This window comes from Anguilla rostrata, chromosome 7, assembly GCF_018555375.3.
Source record: "Anguilla rostrata isolate EN2019 chromosome 7, ASM1855537v3, whole genome shotgun sequence".
Taxonomy (NCBI): Eukaryota; Metazoa; Chordata; class Actinopteri; order Anguilliformes; family Anguillidae; genus Anguilla; species Anguilla rostrata.
In genome coordinates, this window is record NC_057939.1 from 8,162,142 (window position 1) to 8,174,705 (window position 12,564).

General features: G+C 45.1%; 1 protein-coding gene across 3 annotated transcripts in view; it reads left to right on the forward strand.

Annotated features, from left to right (window-relative positions):
* The window catches only part of sfmbt2 (Scm like with four mbt domains 2), a 69,045-nt gene that overhangs the window by 50,969 nt on the left and 5,512 nt on the right, over window positions 1-12,564 (forward strand). For all 3 annotated transcript variants that reach the window (XM_064342617.1, XM_064342619.1, XM_064342618.1), the window contains 7 exons: window positions 2,708-2,750; window positions 3,726-3,793; window positions 4,385-4,524; window positions 8,068-8,177; window positions 9,586-9,761; window positions 10,971-11,140; window positions 11,639-11,896. In XM_064342617.1, coding sequence (XP_064198687.1) covers window positions 2,708-2,750; window positions 3,726-3,793; window positions 4,385-4,524; window positions 8,068-8,177; window positions 9,586-9,761; window positions 10,971-11,140; window positions 11,639-11,896 — 965 coding nt within the window. The remainder of the gene's footprint in view (window positions 1-2,707; window positions 2,751-3,725; window positions 3,794-4,384; window positions 4,525-8,067; window positions 8,178-9,585; window positions 9,762-10,970; window positions 11,141-11,638; window positions 11,897-12,564) is intronic.

The window sequence follows — 12,564 nt, forward strand, 5'->3', positions numbered from 1 at the left end:
GCGCAATGCTCATGCCTGTTGTCCCTTATCATGTCTGTCTAAATATGGTGTATGAGACAGTGCAGCAATAAATTAAAATGTCGCCCAGCAACGCTAAAATATTTTATTATCTATTACTTTGTTGGACGTTTTAATACTTTGACAGTTTATTGTCCTCTCGGTGCTGTGAACCTGTTGTGCTAAAAAGCGTTCAATATGCGTTCATCTGCTGCTTAAGTTAAACTTTATTGCGGTTACATACAGTATGTGTAGCTGAGGCTCAAAATGTTTTTTTCTTCTTCTGTAATTTATGATTTTATTGCAGGTCTCATGCAGCACCCCTGTGAAATGTTGTTTGGGATTTAGAAGTATTGTTTCTGAATTCCTCAGCTTTTGTTACACACCTTAGCAATGGGTATCTCTGGTTGTGCGACGAGGGGTGTGACTGTTATGCAAATGAGTGGGTGCCGGATCAAAATAATGGCGTTTTAAATAGCCTTGTGCAAGGGAGTACAGTGTGAAAAGTGATAGTTAATAGAACTGCAGCTGTGCCTGTTGGTTTATTCATGACGCGGAGTCGGCCGAGGGAAAGGGAGAAAAGCCTGAGGAAGATTAGGCCTTTGTTGCTCTCTGTCAGAGCCTATTGTGGGAAAACATGCATTTCAACAAACACGAGCTGAATGAATGAATTTTATATCGTATCGCGGAGGGAAAAAAAGGGGCCTGGCTAAACAAATGGCGGATTATCAACTTGGGGCACTGGGCACGGTTCTCTCTCTCTGCCGGTCTGTGTGGCGGTTTGGGGCGAGTCGCGCTGGGGTCACAGGAAAGTTATTTTGTGGTGAGACTGAGAGGGCTTTTTTTTTAATGCCACCGCGACGGTACAGCCGTGGCCGGAGGCATTATGTTTTCCCGGTTGTCCGTCCTTCCGTCCGTCCGTCCGTCCCGATGGTCGTGAACGCGATATCTCAGGAACGCCTTGAGGGAATTTCTTTGAATTTGGCACAAACGTCCACTTGGACTCAAGGATGAACTGATTACATTTTGGTGGTCAAAGGTCAAGGTCACTGTGACCTCACAAAACACGTTTTTGGCCGTAACTCAAGAGCTCATATGCCAATTATGACAAAGTTTCACACAAACGTCTAATAGGATAAAACGACGAAGTGATGACATTTTATATCCCTGTCACGCCAGAACGCCGAACTGACACCGAGCGTTTCGGCAGCGTTATAAGAACGTTATCCGTCTGTTGGGAGGGAAAAGGAGACATCATGTGCTGTTGTTGATCCCGCGCAGTGAATGAAAACGGTCTTTGTGTTGGCGGTGAATTATGTCTGCAGACAGGCAGGAGCTGCGGAAAGGGGAGAATCGGCGAAGATAAAATGGCAGATTTACTTCCTTGTTGTTCGGCTGCCGTGAGCCAGGAGGCCTTCTCCGACTAGCGAGGTCTTAGCCTGCAGCCAGATGCGGGTAGACGTGCGCAGATCTCAATAGCGCGGTCTGTCATGGACGGCATCATGGGTTGTAACCCACCGCTTTTTACCTAACCAAACAACGCGCGTAAGGTCAGCCTGGCTGGGGGCTGGAAGATGCAACGAACGCTATACTTAGGAAACAGTGAGTGTGAAAAACTAAGTGCGAGGTGCGGCGTACTGTACGCCTTTCGAAGGAAAAACAAAAATTAAAAGGGGCTGGGCGTCTGCTCTGCCACAAGCTGAGCTAAAAAAAAAGGACTCGCCCAAGTCTGTAGGAAACGTCTCTCGCACGAGCCGTTAGGCCTTCAGGCCCCGTTCAGGCTGGGGTTCCGGGGTCGACGGCGTGTGGGTTCCCTCCATTTCCCTCCCCCGGTTTAGTTTGTTTAGCCGCGACAAGCGCGAACACGCGCACGACCTCGGCGGCCTTTCAGAAGTCACAAAAAAAAGCACAAAAAAAGGGAGAGAAACTTAAACGGCAAACAAAGGGAGAGAGTGAGATGAGGACGCGAAACCGTTACCGCTTTGTCCCCAGGGGCGTCAAACCGGCGCTCTGCGGAAGGACTGCTGCGATCTTGCCCGTCGAGTCAGCCGAATGTGGTCTGTTAGCTCACGGGTATAAGCGGCTCAGCCGGTGCTACGCTTACGCTCTCAAAACAGATGTGTGTTAAAAACAATGTGTAACATATCGTTTTCTTAAACACACTGCCACGGACGTGTTAAGAGGACATTTTCAACACATTTTGTGTTACTTTAAGCATAGTTTGTTAGAAAAAATTTTTACACAAAAATTGTGTAACAAAAAGTGGTAAATTTGACACAAAATGTGTTGAAAGGACCAAAAAAAAAGTAGTAACACAAAAAGTGTGCTGGATATTAACACATCTCTTTTGAGAGTGTAGTGTCTTTTTTTTTTTTTTGGATTCAGTCCAACAAAAGGTTTTCTGATCCGACAAGACCAAGAAACAGGAAAATAAAATTTCTTATAAATTGAATTTTTTTGTGCGTCTAATGATCAAACCTAAAGGTAAATCAGCATAAACAGTAACTTTTCTCTTCCTCGTCCAGTGGAAGAGCACATCTCCACACCACGGAGAGGTTGCCTCTGGCTGTGTCGTGATACTGCAGCAAAGCACAACAGAAAAGGTTGTGTGGGAGATGCTCGCCTAGTGCTAGCTGGTTTTTGTGAAAGGTGTGCGGCGTGTTTTCTGTGTCTTCGCTGTGTGAATCTGTTTGTGTATCGTGTGTTTCAGGCCAGAAACAGAAGAAGATCGCAGTGGTGCAGCCAGAGAAACAGTGAGTTTGTTCTCGTCGTTCCCCCGCCTCCCTCTGTGAATCTCATATTTTTTTATTTCAACGTTCACGTTTTCTGCATTTATATACGTGCTTGTTCAATTTTGTCACTGTTTTGTTTGTCAGAGCTTTATAACTTTTCAACCTTTAACCTTTGCAAAAAAAAAATTCAAAGACATAAGATGAAAAACTTTGGATTATGCTAATCTTTATAATTTAAACATGCCACAGCTCTAATTGCTTTGTTTTAAGGTGATCATACAGTGAAAAAACATATTTTCTAAACTCTAAAATGTAATTGGGCATTCCATGCTTTAGAATGCAGTAAAATCACATAATTATGCTGTAGAATCACAATGCAAGACAAAAAACTCACGAACAAAGCTTAGCGAATAACCGTCAGATGCGGCATGTGCACAAAGCGGTTTTAAAACCCCGTGTCTTTTAAAAATCGTCATTATTATTATTATTAGTCATGCGATAGACAGAATTAAATTCTGGCTTTTAATTGCCCTCTGATGTAGCATCATCAGGTCTTTGGCCCTATTGGCTGGGAGAGAAAAGAGAAAAGAGGAGGACTCAACACAGGAGTCTCTACATAGGACTCAAGGCCCCTTGACTGGATTTAAGTGCTCCTTATGAATCTGAGCTTACTGCCTAGCTGCCACCACCCACTCCCCCCCCCTCCCTCTCCCTCCCTCTCACACGCATTCAATTTCAAGCTTTATTGCCTTTACATGCATACCGTAACTGGGGATAATAGCATAATAATAATAATTGGGGAACAAAAATGCGAGAATTGAAACCTGGAAAAGAAGAGTTTTTTTTTTTTTGAAACCACAGAAAAAATGTATTCTACTAAATCAATACATTTGGTTCTTTAATGTTATGCAGCAAACTGAGGCCCAGAAAGCATCTCTGAATGGATGGGTGATGATTGATTGGCAGACTTATGGATTTCTGTTTTGTATGTCACAGGTTGGTTCTCCCACAACCCATAGAGAATATACCTCAAAACCTCTGTACAACCGTTGGGTTGGAGCAAGGTATGGTCATAAATAAATCTATATCTAATAAATATTGCAAAATTTATGTGTTTTACTGACTCGTCACGCTTGCCTCAAAATATTATTTTTTCAGTATCCAGTGTTCAAATGCATCAATTATTTTCTGAGCTTGATGCTCCTATTTCTATGGCTTAGTGTGCAAGAAGGATCAACTACTGTATGTAAAGATCATTGCTGAGATATTACTCTAGAATGGATTATAAATCACCTCTAGTTCTTCCAGCACAAAGTCTCCCTGGCTGGTTCCTTGAGGCCTTTGTTCTTCAGAAGCTTCACAACGTTTCCAAAGTTCAGAACCGCCGATTCATGTTTATCTACCCTCTAATGAATAGTCAAAGCCATACAATGACCACTTACACCAGGAGCTGTAAGAAACACTATCCATTCCTGGGGGTGGGGGGGGGGGGGGTGACTGCTGAGAATGCTGTTCGTGCTGACCTTTAAAAACTGAATGAAAAATGAGAAGTGTTCACTGAAACATTGCTTTCAAAAAAAAGATGTTAACTCTGCCTTTGTGTGGGTTATTGAGTTCTCTTCTGACTCCCTTCGATCTGCGGTCTACCTCTCCAGGCTCTCAGAACGGGAAGTACTGCTGCTCGCAGATTTTTGTGAACCACCGCTGTTTCTCCGGGCCTTACCTGAACAAGGGCAGGATCGCCGAGCTACCTCAGGCCGTGGGGCCCGGCAAGTGCACGCTGGTCCTTAAAGAGGTACGTACCACCACTTTGCAAACAAGGAAGTGTGTGTGTTTTTTTCCCAAAGAGGTGCTTCCTACCACTGAATTAAAAAAAAAAACAGGGAATTCCCCCCACTGTTCATCAGAGAGGCACGTCCACACAGAAGGGAAGGTCACAGTTCCTCAGGTGAAAATCCCCACTGAAGTGCGTTCTGTTTTCTCTAGAACTGACAGGACTCTCTTGACAGACTCATTGTTGGGGAGTGCTGTTTTATCGGTTGTTGTGAATGGTAAGGGACACTCACAGAAATAAAGGTATGGCGAAGGGTACATTTTTGTACTTCCGGGAACAAATTACGCAAATGTGCCCTGAAGGTACAATAATGTTCTGTTCGGGCACTAATAAGTACCTTTTACAAGGGAAAAAAAGGGAAAAATGAATTATGTATTGCTGGCTAAGAGTACCATTTTATGTGCCTATAGGGTACCACCCTAGTGACAAGCGCTCATACTTTTAAAGGCCTTTTTCAGTCCTTTTGAAAAATCATGTCAGTGTTATTCCATTCTATTGATGCGCCTTATTGACTGGATAAAGCCGTCCTGCTCTTTAGGGCTGAACCACAGGAATCTCACATTCTGTCTCAGGTATCTGGAAGAGACAGCCTTTTTTGACTGGACAAATAGATTCTGATTACATTTGCATGATTATTATTTTTTATATAGAAACACGTTTCTATAAAACTAATACAGAAACATAATTTAAATATAATAATGCACTCTTATAGTTCATTTGCTTTTATTACCATCAGAAAAAAAAATGTTTTGCCACTGTAATTTATGAGCCGATCTGGGCCATTTTTCACCAAAGCTCGGCAAGCACGGATCGCAAATATTTAGTCATTTTTTTACGTGTGCAGTTGAAAGGTGGATTCAACATTGCCTTCAAACTCCAAGAGGAATACCGAGGATGCTTGTGTTGCTTTGTTTTGTTGCTTCTTGGCAGACTGCCACATCTGTCTACAGATGAAAAGGTCATGATGCTTTTACTACATCACATGTGGGATTTAGCAGACACGCTAATCCAGAGCAACTTGCTCTGATCACACATTTAGACGCTCAATCTATTTATACAGCGGGATATCTTACTGAAGCAGTTTGAGCAAAGTATTTTGAACACAATAGCAAGACCCCAGGTGGAAGGTGAACCTACAGCCTTGGGTTCTTAATCTTGTTCTCTAACCCTTGTATCACACTGCCCCCACAGGTGCAAACTGTGTTGAGAAAGTTGGGGGGGGCAATATTGGGCTGCCTCAGTCTAGATTACGCACAGTACATTTGTTCATCTGAATTTTCTGTTCTCAGGAAATTATTAAGATGTTTTCCGTGCCACAGTTGTAAATTTCCTCCGGTCCTTCAAAGTTGGAGCCATGTCACCTGCATATTTTACAGCCAATCAGCAGTTGTGTTACTGTAGCCTCTTAGCTCATTGGGGTATGTGAAGACGCGCCCTGGGCAACACCTGTGGATGTCCGCTGGACAGTCGATGAGAAGCCAACAACTTTGACATGCTGCCCTCTGTTGTGCAAGAAATCCATACTGCACAGCACAATGCTAGGATGCACCTGGAGGAGTTTCTCTTTACATAATATGCTGGCTGCATATCGTTGAAAGTTACTGCGAAGTATATAAGCAAGGATTGTAGTTTATGATTGTGGCTTCTCTGTGTCTGTGCAAGCACTGTGCAGGACTACAGATTTCGCTTCACGGCAGAAATATTTGCATTTGTAAATCGGTATCCATATACATGTACTTGCAGAGTGCTGAACAACCCTCATTTCTGAAGTGCTTGTATCTCCTAGGTTCTTCACCCGTGACATGAGTGGTGCCAGTGCCACAGGACCATAGTGCAGAGTTCACAGACATAAATGGAAAAGCTATATGGTTCTCCCTTTCATTAGAGCCCGACCTTTGAGATTCATTAATTTGAAGTGATCCTTTACTCAAATCTGCAGCGCTGTGTAATATCCTAACATGCTAACTGTAGGCATGCTACTTAAAACATGCCACATGCAGCCAGTAATTTTCAGCTGAGCAAATACATAGAACTTCCCTTCAGTAGTACATCAGAGTGCATTATCAAATGGAGCACCAGCAGGCATCCGCTAATAACAGAGAAAATCCTTCTCTGAAGTTCAGAATCGAGGAAAGGTAGCAAAACAGTTGGAGAGAGAAGGTCAGGAAGAGCTGGAGGGAAAAGTCAATGAGTGGCCATCTATTTGTTATTTATTGAATTTATGCATTATTTTATTCACAGTGTACACTTCAATATGGCTGAAGTGAAGTTGTTTTTTTTTTCTCCCCGTATATTTTCTGAAGCATGGTGGGGGGGGGGGGGGGGGGGGTTGGTGGTCACGTTTGCTTCAAAGTTCCCTTTGAAGCAGATGTTGCATATGTGAGCACACCGTTCAAGTGGCAGTGCTGAGCACCTATCATTAGGGCGCAAATGATGGAAGATTGCCACCGTTGCGATTGTTGTGAACCTTTTGGGGTCCTGAAGCTTTAGTCCTGTCACAGAAAGCGTTCAGTAAAATGAGAATTGCAGATATAATCCCTGACTAATTTCAAAGGAAGATGGAAATTCGGTTCAGCGGAAAAAAGGTTTCTGTGTGGTGGTGTAAAATTGGTGTTGAATTGGGGGCAGGGTGTGTGTGTGTGTGTGTGTGTGTGTGTGTGTGTGTGTTTGCCGGTACTGTAATAGCAAGAGGTAGTGGCTGAGAAGCCTCAACTGTCTTTTGGCATTTTTCTCTTTTACACACAGACTTGGCCAGAATATTCAGTCTCAAGTACACCAGTCTTTGGCATATTGATACAGTAGAGTTGCTTGTTTCCATTAACACATGGACACAGAAGCTTTCTCCAGATGTCTGACATATACTGTCTACTGTCTGTGTATACCTTGCATCCTCTCTAACTCTCCTGCAGTTTATCCATTTCTATATTTATTTGTATTTTTAAAAAAAAATCAAATCCTCCCTCCAATATTACTGCCAAAATCCTCCCAGTACTCCCACCTCAACAATGTGTGTCTCTCTCGGTTTCTGTCTTTCACACTGTAGCAAGGCTCAGCCAAATTCATCAGCGTGAATTCTGAGAGTGGTGATCTGAACGATGAAGCCTACTATTATGTTAATTGTTTGTCAAGTGTAGCTGGAAGATAAAATCTTTTTACCACACTGGAAGTAGGTCGCTGAATTGCTGTTTCTGTCTTTGTCTTGGGTCAGCTGTTGAAAAGCAGTGTTGAGTTTCAATTGAGTTGAGTTCAAATGAATGCTTCCGACAGTGTTTTCCCACGGAATTTTAAAACAAGGCCAAAACAAGTTAAGCAGATCAATAAAACCAGAACCTCTAGATCGGTCTTGGTCACGTTCTCTAGGCCCCTCGTTGGACTGCATTAGCACAGAATCGGTGTGAGCGTGCTACAGTCAAAGCTGCACAGTTGTTTGAACCCCCTATTTTTGGACTTCCCCGGAAGTGTGCCGCGCCCCGTGTGTGACGCGGACGTGCTGTGCCCCCACAGGTCCTCAGCATGCTCATCAACGCGGCCTACAAGCCCGGCCGGGTCCTGAGGGAGCTTCAGCTGGTGGAGGACCCCACGTGGAACTTCCAAGAGGAAACTCTGAAAGCCAAGTAGGTCCTCCCACCACTTGCCCTAAAGAACTGGTCTGCCACAGGTTTGTCACCATTGACGTCAAACTGGACTCAGTAGACGTCAAACATCAAAAAGACGTCAAAGTTTTTTTTCTCCACGACCGCATCAAACATAGTCCAGAGTAGAATCTTTTTTTTTTTTTTCTTCAAAAATCTGATCTGGATCAACTTACCAGATCAGCGCTGCCTGTCGCTACCTTGCGCGTTTAAAAAAGATCTTGTCAGGTTGTCATAACTACCGCGTGATTACAGTGCTCAAGCACTTGCGCATTAATGTACAGCCATTAGAGACTCGCTCCGCATGCTGACGGAAGATTGCGAGTGTCGCCCACTTGAGCATGCAGCTGTGCGAGAGACACGTCTGGGCCTCAGAGCTCCAGCCTCATTACACTTTCCGTAAAGTGGCGAAGTGTCTACAGTGAAGGGTGTGGGTGCGAGGGCGTACGTCAAGAATTTTCCCGTGAAATATCGCTTCAGGTTCGTCCGGCTTACTGTGAGATGATAGTCACGCTTGATGAATGAGACTCTGAGCTAGTTTGTTTACTCCGAAATTGCGCGCAGGACATAAATTATGTCTAAGTAAATATTTAAATAAATGTATTAAATGTGCAAGCAGTATTTAAAAGATCCTGTTTAAAAAGCAGTAAAATAAAAACGTTCATGTGATGTTAGGTACGCTAAAGATAGATATCATGTGAGCAGGGGCTTGCACAGGAGTCCGGGTTCTTGCAGTTTGAAAAGGGCAGATTTAGCGCGAGCGGAATTTTGGGCAGTGGCGATGTTTGCGCCAGGAAAGCAAACTGTAAATACGGAGCGAGCGGAGCTGTGGACACCGGCCTCTGCAGAAGCCCGCTTAAACAAAGCTGCAGTTCAGCTGTAGATTTAGCGGGAGTGAAGACGTTCGTTCGTGGCCTCCGCTGGCCGCCAGTGTTCTCTGCACACAGAGTGTGTGTGCGGGCTGTGTACATGGAAAGAAAGCCTGCCCTGTGTGATGCTTTCACCTCCCTCGCATTTTACTTCCCCCCCCCCCCATGTGACTCAAACTGGTGCTGGAACTAAAGCACTGATAAGGCCCGTTTCCTATTTCTGCTCAGACTCAGTTGCACCAGCCTGCAGAGTAAAATGTGTCCATTGTGAGCAGTGTGAATGGCACAAAGAGAGCATGGCCGTTTCCGAGTCGCGTTTTAGGACGTCCGCATTTCTGTGACGGTTTTCAATGGCCGAGTAAACATAACTTGGCGCCGTGACAAAAACGGAATTGTTCAAATAGATCTGATTAGCCGCGGAATTTTCGGAGCAGAAGCGCGTGGCGTCGCCGCGGGAGACGAATGAACGAACGAACGAACGAACGAACGCGTCTCAGCCACCGGCCGTCGTCTCTCCTCAGGTACAAAGGGAAGACGTACCGCTCCACCATCAAGATCGTGCGGACGTCGGACCAGGTGGGGGACTTCTGCCGGAAGGTCTGCCTGAAGCTGCAGTGCTGTCCCAACCTCTTCAGCCCCACGCTGGTCACCGACAAGTGCCCCGAAAACTGCTCGGTGCAAACGAAGACCAAATACAGTGAGCGCACCGCGTGCACGCTAACACTAAATACACACATCGGCTGGTTTCCCCAGACACGGATTAAGCCTAGTCCAAGACTACGTTTCCTCTTTCAGTGGATACCTAGTGTACATTGGGGAAATGTTTTTTTTAATCCAAGACTAGGCTTAATCCTTAAATCCAGCCTACAGAGGCTTGTCCGGCCTTGTCCGGCCTACACAGCCTGCAAGAGGAATTTAACACGATCTAAATCATCTGTGCTTTTTTTTTTTTCTCAATCGACTGTTATAAACAGATCAAATGCAAATATTTGTCCACAAAAAATGTGTGTGTGCAAGCAGTTCTGCTTTATAAGCTGGGAACCAGTTTATTGTGAGAAAGGCACCTTGCGGTTAATGCACGATGTCCTCCGCCCACGCTAGGAGCGAGCACGAGGGCATTATCACAGCGCTTCTTATGCACACACGCAATACACACATACACAAACGCACCTACAGACATGCTCCAAAGTGTGCGGTCTCTCACACATACATACACACAGTTTCTCTCTCACATACGCACACACATTTCTTAAACACACACACACGTTCACATACACACAGACAGTTTCTCTCTCTCTCTTACTCACACACACACATCTTAAACACACACACTTTCACAGTTATTTTTGTCTCATACACACACTCACACAAACATTCTCACACACACGTTCACTCACACACACTCACATAGACATTCTCTCTCTCTCACACACACACACACACACCCCCACACACACAGTTACCTTTGCAACTGCTTCTGTCCTTGCTTGCAGCTGTCTTGTTTGCATACCAGGAAGGATGTGTGTCGTTTAAAACTAGTTGCCTCACCAGGCCACATTTTTGAAATGGCTGATTTCTGATATAAATCTCACAAGTCAGAACAGTTTCGTAGTCTCTGTAATTGTTTGACCGTTGATAATGTCAACAGTTACGTCAAATAGAATTTATAGGTCTACAGTAAGGATGTTAAGTACTTAAAGGTAGTTTATCTGGGATCCTTAAGGTTATTAAACAAGGATTATTAAGGTTAGGATTACATCCATTTCTCCTCAGGGACCATTCATTGACTATCTGTAATTGTTATGTGGAGTGCGCTGTCTTAACGCTGACATTCTAATGGAAACACATGTGTTTGTGTGCAAAGTGCCTTTGCCTGAGCCCTGCTTCTCTGTGGTCTGTCGCCCAGCGTACTACTACGGGAAGAAGAAGAAGGTGACGAGGCCGTCCGCGGGGGAGCAGTCCCCGGACAGCGGGATCTCCAAGCCCGCCCGTCGCAGGAAGAAGCGGAAATCCATCTTCGTCCAGAAGAAGCGACGGTCGTCCGCCGTGGACTACACCCCCGCGGGGTCACCTCAGGTGAGGCCTCTCTCTTCCTGTCTGTCTCGTCGCTCTTTCTCTCTGTTTTTCTCTTTTTTCCACCCCTTTCGCTGTCTGTCTCTCTATCGATCCCACCCCGTACAGGTTTACCCCACAGCACCGCAGGGATGAGAATGTCTTGTATAAAAAATACAGCAAAAAATAAACAATAAAGATAAGCAAAAAAAATAAAAAAATACAGGCCAGAAAATATTTATTGGTGTGAGCGGCACAAATAAATCAGTGATTCTATGAGAGTACGAAACCTGAGGGAAAAGCAGGGAGAAGTAAACAGACTTAAAACTCAGATAATAGTAAGTTGCCATTTTTTAAGTTCTGGATGTTGTGAAGGTGTTTAAGGTTAATGACTTTTAATAATCTAGAGAATAACAGTAAAAATAACTAGATTTCGGCTCAACAGAAGCTTCCGGCATTGTGATAATTGAGAACGGTGACCCTGACCCCCATTGCGAAATAACCCGTCACTCCTCGCCGCAGGACAGCGACGAGGATGACGACGGCGAAGATCAGTCGGGAAGCGAGGAGGGGACCAGCTCCGAGCTGCGGGAGGACCAGACCGACACCTCGTCCGTGGAGGTGGCCGTGAGCAGCCGCCCCCGCCGCGCCGTCACCCTCCGACGGAACACCGACGCCGGCCCCGCCCCCGGCTCGGACCGCGCCCGTCGCAAGAGGACCACCCGCTCGCTGTCCTACACGGAGAGCAGCAAGTACCACCCCGCCAAGCGGCAGGCCAAGGTCAGAGGGCTATTACTACCATTCAGACCTGGGTCGAATGCGTATTTGCTTTGGACTCACGTACTTTTCTGTGCTCTGTTGATCTTGCCTGGTGTAATTGAGCCTGCCAATATGACCAGAAGGCAGAGTTTGCACTTTTTGAGAGTATCTCATTGGTTCCAATACACCAGGCAAGATCAGTAAAGCGCAGAAAAGTGTTTGAATCAAAAACAAATACGTATTTGGTCTGCTATCATTATTATTATTATTATTAGCAGACATATCAGCTAAATTGCTTATTTAAAGAGGTTATGGAAAGCATCCTGATTGGTGCACTGTCGCCACTTGGCCACACCTTCATCTCACTGCAAACTGAAACGCCGCCACAATGCACACTGCACGCCCCCTCTTAGTTAGTGTTTGCTAAAACACTGAAGCTGATTTGGACACGCCTCTTTTTGGACCTGTACCAGAGCTTGCCCAAAGCATTCGCCAACTGCCGTTCCGTCCTCAAAATAGAGCCCTTGGCGTGTAACAAGATTATCAATCGGAGACGAGAGGAAAGGATGGCACGATGCCAAGAGGTAGATGGAAAGAGAAAAAAAATGATTGGAAAACCGTGCGAGCTGCAAGCATCACAAACAGGCAGGGGATCACCTGAGCCACCATCTGATGAGCACCAGTCTCTC